Source organism: Myotis yumanensis, unplaced genomic scaffold (assembly GCF_028538775.1).
Source record: "Myotis yumanensis isolate MYYU_CA2020_CCGP unplaced genomic scaffold, mMyoYum1.0.hap1 SCAF_1, whole genome shotgun sequence".
Classification (NCBI taxonomy): domain Eukaryota; kingdom Metazoa; phylum Chordata; class Mammalia; order Chiroptera; family Vespertilionidae; genus Myotis; species Myotis yumanensis.
The window spans coordinates 192,697,011-192,709,885 of NW_027223752.1; the positions used below are offsets into that span (position 1 = coordinate 192,697,011).

The 12,875-nt window shown below is 42.8% G+C and overlaps 1 protein-coding gene across 1 annotated transcript in view; it reads right to left on the bottom strand.

Annotated features, from left to right (window-relative positions):
• The window catches only part of PARM1 (prostate androgen-regulated mucin-like protein 1), a 100,584-nt gene that overhangs the window by 10,419 nt on the left and 77,290 nt on the right, over positions 1-12,875 (bottom strand). Inside the window, exon 3 of the mRNA XM_070394992.1 lies at positions 9,824-9,902. Coding sequence (XP_070251093.1) covers positions 9,824-9,902 — 79 coding nt within the window. The remainder of the gene's footprint in view (positions 1-9,823; positions 9,903-12,875) is intronic.

The following is a 12,875-nucleotide window of genomic DNA, read 5'->3' on the forward strand; positions in this document are numbered from 1 at the left end:
AAAGAAACCCCCAAAGGAAAGAAAAGGAGGACTCGCCAGAAAAGCAGCTAAGTGAGACAGAGATATGCAACATGACGGAAAAAGAATTCAGAATAAGGTTCCTAGAGTACATGCACCGGATGTTCAAGAAGCAAGAAGAAACAGATGAAAAACTCAACTACGTATGCAAGAAGCTAGAAGAAACAGATGAAAAAATCAACAACTTAAGTAAGTCCCAAGAAGAAATGAAGAGCGACATAGCTGCAATAAAAAACACCATTGAAAGTATCAACAGTAGACTGGGAGAAGCGGAGGACCGAATCAGTGAATTAGAAGACAAGGAAGCAAAACACACTCAAACTGTACTGCAAATGGAGAAAAAAATTAAAAGACAGGAGGAGAGCCTAAGGGAACTTTGGGACAACATGAAACGAAGCAACATACGAATAATAGGGGTGCCAGAACAACAGAAAGATGAACATGGATTAGAAAACCTATTCGAAGAAATAATATCAGAAAACTTCCCTGAGGTGGGGAAGAAAAAAGTCACACAAGCCCAGAGAGTCCCAAACAAGGTGAACCCGAAAAGACCCACACCAAGACACATCATAATTACCATGGCAAATGTTCAGGATAAAGAGAGAATCTTACAGGCTGCAAGAGAGAGGCGGAAAGTAACATACAAGGGATCTCCCATTCGATTATCAAATGATTTCTCAACAGAAACACATCAGGCCAGAAAAGAATGGACGGAAATCTACAAAGTGATGCAAAGCAAAGGACTGAATCCAAGAATACTCTATCCAGCAAGGCTATCATTCAAAATTGAAGGGGAAATAAGAAGCTTCACAGACAAAAAAGGGCTAAGGGAGTTTATCACCACCAAGCCAGCCATGCAAGAAATGCTAAAGGGACTGGTGTAAAAGAAGAAATATCAAGCTCAGAAAGAAATCAGCCACACACACACACAAAAAAAGAAATGGCTACAAACAAGTACCTTTCAATAATAACTTTAAATGTAAAAAATACAACATTCCAAAACTCAATCAGGAAGAATCTAAAAACCTCAATAGGCCAATAACTATGGAAGAAATTGAAGCAGTCATCAGAAAGCTTCCAGCAAACAAAAGCCCAGGGCCAGACGGCTTCACAGGGGAGTTCTACCAAACATTCAAGGAAGAACTAAAACCTACCCTCCTCAGACTACTACAAAAAATTCAAGAGGAAGGAACACTTCCAAGCTCATTCTATGAAGCCAGCATCACCCTAATACCAAAACCAGGTAAAGACATCACAATGAAAGAGCATTACAGGCCAATATCCCTCATGAACATAGATGCCAAAATCCTCAACAAAATCTTAGCAAATCGGATCCAGCAGTACATCAGAAGGATCATACACCATGACCAAGTAGGATTTATCCCAGAGATGCAAGGATGGTACAACATCCGTAAATCAATAAATGTGATACATCACATAAACAAATTGAAAGAAAAAAACCACATGGTCATATCAATTGATGCAGAAAAAGCATTCGACAAAATCCAACACCCATTTTTGATAAAAACTCTCAGAAAGGTGGGAATAGAAGGATCATACCTCAACATAATAAAAGCCATATATGACAAGCCCACAGCCAACATCATACTCAATGGACAAAAACTAACACCATTTCCCCTAAGAACAGGAACAAGACAGGGATGCCCACTCTCACCACTCCTGTTCAACATAGTACTGGAAGTATTAGCCATTGCAATTAGGCAAGAAGAAGAAATAAAAGGCATCCAAATTGGAAAAGAGGAAGTAAAACTGTCCTTATTTGCAGATGACATGATATTATACATACAAAACCCTAGAGACTCCATGAAAAAGCTACTAGACTTAATACATGAATTTGGCAATGTAGCAGGATACAAAATTAACCCCAAGAAATCTGAGGCATTTCTATACACCAATAGTGAACTTTCAGAAAGAGAGATTAGAAAAACAATCCCATTTACCATCGCACCAAAAAAATTAAGATACCTAGGAATAAACTTAACTAAAGAGGTTAAAGACCTCTACTCAGAAAACTACAGGACGTTGAAAAAAGAGATAGAGGAAGACATAAACAGATGGAAGAACATACCATGTTCTTGGATTGGTAGAATCAACATCATTAAAATGTCCATACTACCCAAAGCAATCTATACATTCAACGCACTTCCCATTAAAATACCAATGGCCTTCTTCAAAGATCTAGAACGAACTCTCCAAAAATTCATCTGGAATAAAAAAAGACCCCGAATAGCTGCAGCGATCCTGAGAAAGAACAAAGTAGGTGGGATCTCAATGCCAGATATCAAACTGTATTACAAAGCCACTGTTCTCAAAACTGCCTGGTACTGGCACAAGAACAGACATATAGACCAGTGGAATAGAATAGAGTCCAGAAATTAGCCCGAACCAATATGCTCAATTAATTTTTGACAAAGGAGGCATGAACATACAATGGAGCCAAGATAGTCTCTTCAATAAATGGTGTTGGGAAAATTGGATAGATATATGCAAGAAAATGAAACTAGACCACCAACTTACACCATACACAAGAATAAACTCAAAATGGATAAAGGACTTAAATGTACGACAGGAAACCATAAAAATTCTAGAAGAATACAAAGGCAACAAAATCTCAGACTTATGCCAAAACAATTTCTTCACTGATACAGCTCCTAGGGCAGTTGAAACTAAAGAGAAACTGAACAAATGGGACTACATCAAAATAAAAAGCTTCTGCACAGCAAAAGAAACCATCAACAAAACAACAAGAAAACCCACCTCTTGGGAAAACATATTTGCCAACGTCATATCTGATAAGGGCTTAATCTCCAAAATTTATAGGGAACTCATACAACTTAACAAAAAGAAGATAAACAATCCAATCAAAAAATGGGCAAAGGATCTAAATAGACACCTTTCAAAAGAGGACATTCAGAAAGCCAAGAGGCATATGAAAACATGCTCAAAGTCACTAATCATCCGAGAGATGCAAATCAAAACAACAATGAGGTACCATCTCACACCTGTCAGAATGGCCATCATCAACAAATCAACAAACGACAAGTGCTGGAGAGGATGTGGAGAAAAAGGAACACTCGTGCACTGCTGGTGGGAATGCAGACTGGTGCAGCCACTATGGAAGGCAGTATGGAGGTTCCTCAAAAAATTGGAAATGGAACTCCCATTTGACCCTGTGATCCCACTACTAGGAATATATCCCAAGAAACCAGAAACACCTATCAGAAAGGATATATGTAACCAGATGTTCATAGCAGCACAATTCACCATAGCTAAGATCTGGAAACAGCCTAAGTGCCCATCAGTAGATGAATGGATTAGAAAACTGTGGTACATCTACACGATGGAATACTATGCTGCTGTTAAAAAGAAGGAACTCCTACCATTTGCAACATCATGGATGGAACTGGAGAGCATAATGCTAAGTGAAACAAGCCAGTCAATGAAGGAAAAATACCACATGATCTCACTCATTCATGGATAATAAAGACCATTACAAACTTTTGAACAATAATAGATACAGAGGCAGAGCTGCCTCAAACTGATTGTCAAACTGCAGTGGGAAGGCCAGAGAGAGTTGGGGGGCAGGAGGGAGGGGAGTAAGAGATCAACCGAAGGACTTGTATGCATGCATATAAGCATAACTAATGGACATAAGACACTGGGGGGTAAGGGAAGGTAGGGGTTTGTCAAGGGCGGGGGGGGGGGGGGGAAAGGACACTTATGTAATACCCTTTGTAATACTTTAAGCGAAAAATAAAAAAAAAATAAAAAAAAAAATAAAAAAAAAAAATAAAAAAAAAAAATAAAAAAAAAAAAGGCCTGTACATTAGAACACCTGTCCATCTGTAAACAAGTTCAGAGTCATGGGGTAACTAGTGCAAGTGTGAGGTTTAACAGGTTCCCACGGCTTCCCCTCCTCTAAATCTCGTTTCTCCTGACTTGAAGGAAACAAATCCTGCTTCCCCTAAACTTTCCTGTCCAGAGTCATTCACTCAGGCAACAATGTTTATAAAGCAACTATTATATGCCAGGTACTGCCAGGGCCTTTATATCCTTCTGCTGGAGGAGACTGGCGGAGACAGATTCCAGTACAGGGACCTGAGTGGTATGAAGGAGGTGCATGCAGAACTTCCCGTGGAGAGGTGGGGATGAGCTTCCTGGAGGGGGTCCCTTTAGAGCTAGACAACTTGGAATCAGCCAGATAAGAAAAAGGTGGACCAAATACCTCCGACAGAGGGCTCAGCATGTTCTAAGCAGCAGGGGCATGAAACAGCAGGGCAATTCATCTGGGAAACTCTAGAGCAGTGGTTTTCAACCTTCCTAATGCTGCGACCCTTTAATACAGTTCCTCATGTTGTGGTGACCCCCAATTTCATTGTTACAAATTGAACATAATTAAAGCATAGTGATTAATCACAAAAACAATATGTAATTATATATGTGTTTTCAGATGGTCTTAGGCGACCCTTGTGAAAGGGTCGTTCAACCCCCAAAGGGGTCGCGACCCACAGGTTGAGAACCGCTGCTCTAGAGCAAAGTGTGTGTTTGGAGTGCTGGGAGATGAAGGTAGAGCAGGCTTAGTTAAAATGCAGTACCAGACCAGCAGCATTTAGCACCGCCTGTGAGCTGGTGAGAAAGGCCAGTGCACAGGCCCTACCCCAACCTACTGAAGTAGACCCTGTGGGGCTGAGACCCGGGAAACTGTGTTTTTAATAAACTTTCCCATTGATTCCTATGCACATTAAAGGCTGAAGTAGAGAATCAAGTCACCTAGACGTTCAGAATGCCAAAGCTGAACTGGAAAAGGCAACCTGTAGATCACACATTCTAGAAGGTCCTAGCCTTTGTGACTGGCTGGGCCTACCTCTTTAAACCTAACAATAACCAGAAAGAATCCAGTTCTATAAAATATAATCACCAGGAGACTTAAAGCAAAACAGGTGACTTCTAACAAGATGCCTTCAGAGCGAGGCCCTGTTGTGTCTATAAATCAATACCACATTTATTTTTGTGAAGGGAACAGCCGTCTTGTCTGTCTGGGTTGCCAGCACACCTAATTATAGCAGCATCCACGTTGCTGGCGATAGCAGATACGGTCTCTTGCGCAGGGGATTATCTCGTGGCCGACCGGTTTTGAGCCAATTTAAACTAAACAAAACCGACTTACTTCATTCTTCAATCATCACTAATTAAAGACACCCTTCTGCAAGAGGCAGGCAAGGCCTCTGCTTTCTTTTAAAGTTGCAAACAAGACCTGGAATAAAGAGTGCTCGGAGGTAGTTTCTATTTGTGAACATATGACATGGATGCAACTTCACGGGCATTTAGAAGGAGCACAATTGAAACTGCCAAAATGGAATATTAGAAAACAGAGCTCCTGGGCCATCTCCTCCTCCTCCTAGCACCCCCTTCTCCTTTGGTTCCCTGATGCCTACCAAATGGGACTGCTGGAAGTTACCATTTTTCTAAGCTCCCGAGTAAACATTGCTTTAACAACAATGGCAACGACAGTGGTTAGTCCTCCCATCGCTCTCATCTCATACCCGGGCACTGTATGTTTATCTGTATCCCAATGTAATCTTTAACAGGCCTGAGTTAGGAATTAGTATAGTTCCATTTTACAAAGGATATGCCCTGGGGTGCATATCCTTAACCACCATGCTATCTGGTCTCTCCCAGTACTCTCCATTTATTACTTCATCTTCAAAACAAGCTTGAAAGATAGATATTACCTCTATTTTTACAGATGAAAATATTAAAGATCAGGGAGATTATAATCTGCTTAAATGGTAATAGAACCTGACCACCACGCCCACGTTTCTCCTTTCATAGATACCACACTGCTGCTGGCTACAACGGGGCGGGGGGCGGGGGAAGATAATGGAGAAGAGCCCTGGAAGGTGCAGGGAAGTTCATTTCTAGGAGCCGCATCCAAAAGTGACTTAGGTCTCAGAGATACGTGTCTCTCCAGCAGGGGACACTGTGACAAAACTAGGGATTATGGTCCCCAAAGAATTGGAGTGAGAAAACAGATAGCTAATGAGTTTACTGACGCCTTCAGAGGCAAGTAGAACTTGGGAGAAAGGTGAAACTACTAAGATTCTGGTACCAGAGCTTGCAGAGGGCGCCCTTTTTCTGGTTGTGAGGCTGCTGCTCTCTCAAGTAGACTCTTCTTTTGCGTTTGCAGGGACATAGCCTGCGTTTCAGGCCAGAAGCTAATGGTTCCCTCATGGGTTGATATTTCAGTCACTTGCTACTCCAGCCAAGTGAGCTAAACGGCCACAGACAGCAGACTCCTTGCCATGTTATTGTTCTCAGATATTTGGGATGATAAAAATAAAATAAATTTCCAGCCAGAGAAAAACCCAGCCTTAGGTAGACACATGTCCGCACGCACGCGCGCACACGTTTGTCAATTGAGCCAAATGTATTTTTGATGAATGATTAGAAGGTCTTTCCAAGAATCTGGCAAAACAACCCGTGAAGGGGTTTTAGCACAGCCTTAAGATTCATGACAGTTATTAACCTCCTTATGTTATTTTGCCCAAATAATTAACAGAGCAGCAAAATGGGGTTTTCCTTAGGGGGTTTCTAAGCAGAGATCGGGTCACTTTATTCATCCTGAAGTTTGCAGTGCCAAAGATAAACAGCAACCTTCTGCCACTGGGGGCCTTTCTACACTTGGGAGGATCTATCTTGGGGAGAGCAACCATGACTGATTCAATGTAACCACTCACCACATTTGTCTAGTGCTGAGAATGCCTTGAGAAAATCTTTAAATCTTTAAAATAAAATGTTATACAATTTTAACCAGTGCTCATTAGAACCCATTTAAATGGCCTGCTAACAAAAATGTTCCAAACACAGTAATTTCTGTGGTGGCAGGGCTATGTCCTTGGGAAGCATTATCCAATAATCCTCCCAGCAATGCCAGCAAGGAGTTAAAATTAAGGCCCTTGTTTTACATGGGAGGGAAGTGAGGGTGAGCGAAGCTCCATAACACGCTCAGGTCACACTAGAACCTGCTCCAAAATGGTAGAGCTGGGATTCAAAGCGAGATCTCCCTGCTGTGGAGTCTGAATTCTTCATCACTGTTCTAGGCTACCTGTCTGTAGTCGGTGGGAGGTTTGAGATTATCAATTTGAATTCTTGCCTGAATTCAAGAAGAAGAGTCCTTCCTTGGGTTATTTCAATATCATTTTTTGGCAAGTGTGTGGCAAGAGGGAAGAATTTCTATTTTAAGTCACACTCCAGTGGAGGTCCTATTCCAGGTGACATAGCCCTTCGGACACTCACCAATGGTGATTCCAGAACGACTCTAAATCAATCCGCAGGTCCCTTTTTATGAGCACCCCCAACACAAAGAGAAACTTTGCCATAAAGTGGGAATTAAGTGCCTAGACTAGTTCATAAAGCCAATTTAACTTATAATTAAAGTATAGTGTATCTGCAGTAATAAACTAGTAATTAAACCAGTGGAAAAGAGTGCCATTCAGTAAGATATAATTCATAAAATTAAGTTTGCTGCTCAAGGAAATACAGATTTAATGAAGAGAAAATTTTTCTTTTTTTAATATGAAGGAGACTTAAGGATGCTTTTATAAAGGCTTGTAAACACAGGTAATGCTGGCCTTTGATTCCAATTTCTCTTCCAAACCTGGCTTTCCTGTTCTTTGTACCTTAGATACAGGTGACATTACAGGGCACTCTTATACTTGATTCCATCATTACACTGATTTGGTGCACATTTAAAACAAGAGGTGGAGGGAGATAAAAGGGAAGGAGGAGAAGAGAGTTCCCTACTAGTGGGCTTTGGTTAGGGCAGGGTGACTAGAGGTGATGAGAGAGGGCCCGGGAGAGAAGGCAGCAAAGGTGATGTGTGCAGAGGGATGCGAAATTAAATATGTGAGCTCCACCTGGGGAACCAGGACAGGAGGGAAGGGCAGGGTGTGCACAGGCCTCTAAGGAGGAAGCATGGCTTCGGGGAAGAGAAGTCAGTTGGGCGTGTGCACACGACAGTGCCCGACTGACTGTGTATCCTCATTTGTTCACTTTTTCAGTTTTTTGGGCATCTTCTTTGTGCCCAGCGCTAGCTCCCAGATAAAGTCTGGGTCCTTGTGGAGCTTTCATTTTTGCCAGGAAAAGGAGACAATAAACAAAGAAATATATAAAAAGCAAATGAAATTACAGGCAGTGATAACAGCCAGATGAAAAGAAGAGAATGAATAGCAGGAACCAAACTGGAAGGGGCGTCTCCTGGGGAAGGTGACATGAAAGCTGCACATGAGGAAGAGCTGGGAGACAAGGATTTCAGGGAGAGAGACCAGGGAGCGTCAAGGGCCCGGAGAGAAAAAGAACCTGGCATGTTGTAAGCAGTGGACAGAAAGCCAGTGTGACTGCAGCTCAGAGATCAAAAAGGAGAGACAGATGTGCTGAGAGAGAAGAGGGAGGCAGCGATGGTCTATGAATGAGCTCGAGGGCCAACCTGAGGGGCTCGGATTGAATTCCAAGTGGCCGGGAAGCCCCTGGGGGCTTTTAGGGGAGGGAGTGACGGGGGAGTGACGGGGCCAGAGGGGCTCCGGGAAAGATGGCTCTGGCTGTTGTCGAGGAGTGGCTGTGTCCTTCTGTGCCTTTTGATGGGCACTGCACAGACTGGCAAATAAGACTGGCATTGCCATTGAGCATTGGGCAGCTGCAAGGACATTCTGTGAGAGCAATGCGGTTTTGAGATTTTGGGATTTCACAGAGCAATAGACCACAAAAGTGGGGGCTCACAGTTTTGTAACTTTCTATTTAGCTAAAAAGAGTAAAAACTCACCTACCATCTGTGATCACCTTCATTTCATAACAAAAGATATTTTAAAACCAAAAACATAAGGACATAATCTCGGGGGGGGGGGGGGGATTTTTTATAGAAAATGCCACATTTTCCTTGTATTTTCAGCATTTTGCTTTAGGACCAGTGAAAACTTCCTTACAGACTGGGCATGCATCCAGTGTTCAGAACTTTGGTAGTTGGGAACCATTGAGCCCACTGCTGTGCCCCATTTCTAGGTGAGACAACTTGAGGGTCAGGGGTCATGTGGCTCTTCCCTCAGGGTCAGGAGGTGAGTTAAGGGCAGAGAGGCGAGCCCTCCATCTCCTGATTCCAGGCTCATTCTTGTTCCATTACATCATCATGCTGTGTATTTCAGCTGATTTCTTCTGCTTTGCCAAGATTCAGATACTGTACCATCTATTCTTGTCCACTGTGGAGTATACTGGCCATTTTCACTTCCCTGCCAATATATCTGAGAGCTAAGACACTTATTAGGAAACAAGCATTTAGCAAAACAACCCTCTGCCTGGGGCCAAACAACACGGGACCCCTTTCTTCACAAAGAAGAGTAAGTTACGTGACAACATGGAGTGACCTGGCGGGTATTATGCAAAGTGGACTAAGCCAGTCAGAGAAAGACAAGTAGCACATGATCTCACTCATGTGGAATCTAATGAACGAAATAAACTGACAAACAAAATAGAGCCAGAGACATGGAAGCACGCAACAGACTGATGATTCTCAGAGGGAAGGGTGTGGGGGGGGGGGGGAGGCACGGGCAGGATTAACCAAAGAATTTATATACATATATACATAATCCATGGACACAGACATTAGTGCAGTGAAGGCCTGGGGAAGGGGGCAGAAGTGGGGAGGAAGGAGTTAATGGGGGAGGAGGGGGACATCTGTAAAACTTTAACAATAAAAATAAATTTTAAAAAAGAAGGACAGTAAGGTGCCTCTCACCTGATCTTCAGATAAGCTGCAACTCCAAACACCAGCAACACCACGGCAATGACGGTCACTGTGATGGCGGCGATGCTGCCTGTGAAGGAGGAAAGGCACAGAGAGATGATGAGGAAGGGGGTTCACTCCAGATCCTTTCGCAGAGAAGTCAGAGCTGGAGCAAATTCCAGGGTCTTAATTCTATTTCCAGAATGCTTTTCAAGCTATGTGAGATTTTGGGAAATGGTCAGTATTTAGTAAGACCTTTTCGCAGGCCTGGAGATCAGAGAACAGCCCACAGTAATACTTGATTATCTTTTTAAGAAGGACACTAATCTGTTGTTGCTGCAGCTGCTGTTTACAGAGGTAGAGGATTTAAAATACCCTGAAGTCTTACTTTGTTCTTGGATAAGCTCTGGTTCCTCTTTCTATCATTGGCAAAATATTGGGAGGCTTGGGATGTCTTGTTGAAGGGTTACTACAAAGTAATGGGGTTGGTTTTTAACTAAACCAGAACCACACAGTTGTATTAGTAGTGTCCGCTTCAAAAGGGTCGTCTTGGTAGGGGAGGCACAGATCTTAATGATGCCATCTAATCAAAGCCTTTCAAAAAATTCCTCTTTGGGAAGTATGTCCTGTTTTCATCCTGGAAGGTGAATTTGATTTTGTAGAGAAAAAAGTCAAGCTTGGTATAAACACAAGGTCAAGTCTGGTAGGTAACAGTACTTTTTGTTTGTAGAATTAATCTGGTGCAATTACAATGTAACATGAATGTTTTATTGTGTAGTTTGGAATCTGGTTCCAAAGGCAACCATTAATGAGCAGTAAAAAAATCCCCACAAAAAACAAAGACACACCACCCACCCCTTTGAGCATGTAGCCTTGGAAGAATAAGCATTCCGCTTCCAATGATTACTACTTTGAAGCACAACACTCTTTTTGTGTGAGCTTTGGACTAATAATGTATATACTTCACTTTTACTTCACCTTAGAAATGCCAAGAATCAATTGAGCTCTTGTCCCCTATAGTTATATTGACTTTCTGGCATGAATGCTGGTATTAGGGACCCCACTTACTCTTTCAGGCCACTGGGAAATTATTCACTACTTCAGCAAATGAATAGGACTCTGAGAGCCAAGGTTGCTCATTGCTAACACAGAGACTAAGACCAGAGCTGGGTGTGTCCACACAGATAGACTGTATTGCACCATTTCAGAACTTCCGCACTCTGGACACTCACTTACATGCCCATTTCCTTGCTTCCAGAATCTTTAGAGCCTGATTAGCATAACCATCAATACATTTCTCTCCCCTCCCCCCTTTTATTTTTAACAATTGTAAAGATAGAATTATGGCACTAAATGCCCAAATGTGCGGACCAGATCAAATAAAGTTCAAGGTCAGATCTCCTTATGAAAAGCCTCCACTCCTACTTTGAAAGGCTATACGTAGCTTCTGGGCCTCCAAACTGTACTGAAATGAGAACAATTCCATGGTCATGGAAGCCTATTGACAGCATTTTTAAGAGCTTATGAGAGGAAGTATTACTACAAGGTGTAAGGTGTTGGGAGTATTTCAAGTTTCAAAAAGATACAGTGATTGCAATTAAGAGAAATTTTAAAAATAGGCCTTTTAATTTAATTCACCCCCTTTTAAAAAGTGGGATATGGTTGATTTCCCCATAACTCTTCTTTCTTGCCCCAGGAATAGTTTAATATAGGAAACTGTAGGTTTGACCTTTCTCAAACTCTCTTCCCTAACTCTGGCAGTTGGATTTCCTCCAACGCTGTGATTTACTGAATTTATTTATATACCACCTGTTTCTAAAGATAAACCAGGCAGTTTCCCAACTCCAGTGCAGTTCTTTCTTTTAGAAAACAGCAAGTGATAGAGTGACCTGCTTCTCCTCGATGTGACTGGTAGCTGTCTAGTGTAACCATGGTCTTCAAATGGGGTTCTTTAAGGCCACCTTTTCTTGTTCAGGGATAGCCCGTGTGACCAGAGCTACATGTAATTAGCAGGTGATTTTCTACCTGACGGGTCCTGGAGGGAAGCCGAGCAAAGGGGCACTTCTGAGGGTTGGTGCTGGCCAACATGAGACCCAAACATGTCAGGTAAAATGGATTATACTTTGGGCCATCCTGTTAACTATTCTGCCACCCACCAGCTTTCCTCAGAGGCTGCCAGCCTTGGTAGCAAAGGTCCTCTGGAACCGGAAGACCTTTATCAGGCCCCTCACTTAGGATGTCTTGGGTCCTGAGCTCCCTGTCACCTCCACATCACCTGCCACTTTCAGAAGCAGTGGGGAACCTCACCCTGGGAAGTTCCACACCTCAGGGCATTATAGTTTGAACATGTGAGGGTGTGGCTGAGCCAACATTAGCACAGCTTTAAATGGTAACAGAAAAGGCTTAATTTCCTCCTTGTGAAAACAAATGTCATTTCCTACTGAGTTATGTTTAAACTGAACTGGAATTCCCCTTCTCCTCCTCCTGTTGCTTTTCTCAAGGTGGGGCAGGGAAAGAGAATATGAGGAAGGTGCAGTGGGGCAGGGACGGCTTTGCCCTGTGAAGGAAGGTGTGGACAGTTGGTGGGCAGCGCACTGGGACCGGGGTGGGATGGCGTTACAGTCCTTCCTCACCGGGATCTGAAGTTACGGATTAGGTGTGACTCACACTGTAAAGCCTGGGAGCCAGACGAATTCAGAGAGAATTGGAATAAATTTATCTGTATATTTCATAAGCCAAGATACAAGAATATTCCACTGTGCTAGCACATTCCACCATGCCAATGTGTTCTGCCTGACCAGAGGGGTTTGGAGATCCGGGAGCCAAAGCCTTCTTGACTTTTGGGCCTCTCTGAGAGCTCGGATTTCTCAGGGTGCCATTTTACCACTTTCATAAGAACCCAGAACCAAAAAACCAGAACAGGCTGAAGAACAACCTACTCTACATTTGCAGGTGGTTACTCTGGGCTGGCATTGGGCCGAGAACTTTACAGCTATCATCTCACTTCATTCTCTCTGGGAGCAGAGTGCAATGATTCCCATTTTGTGGATGAGAAAGTTAAAGC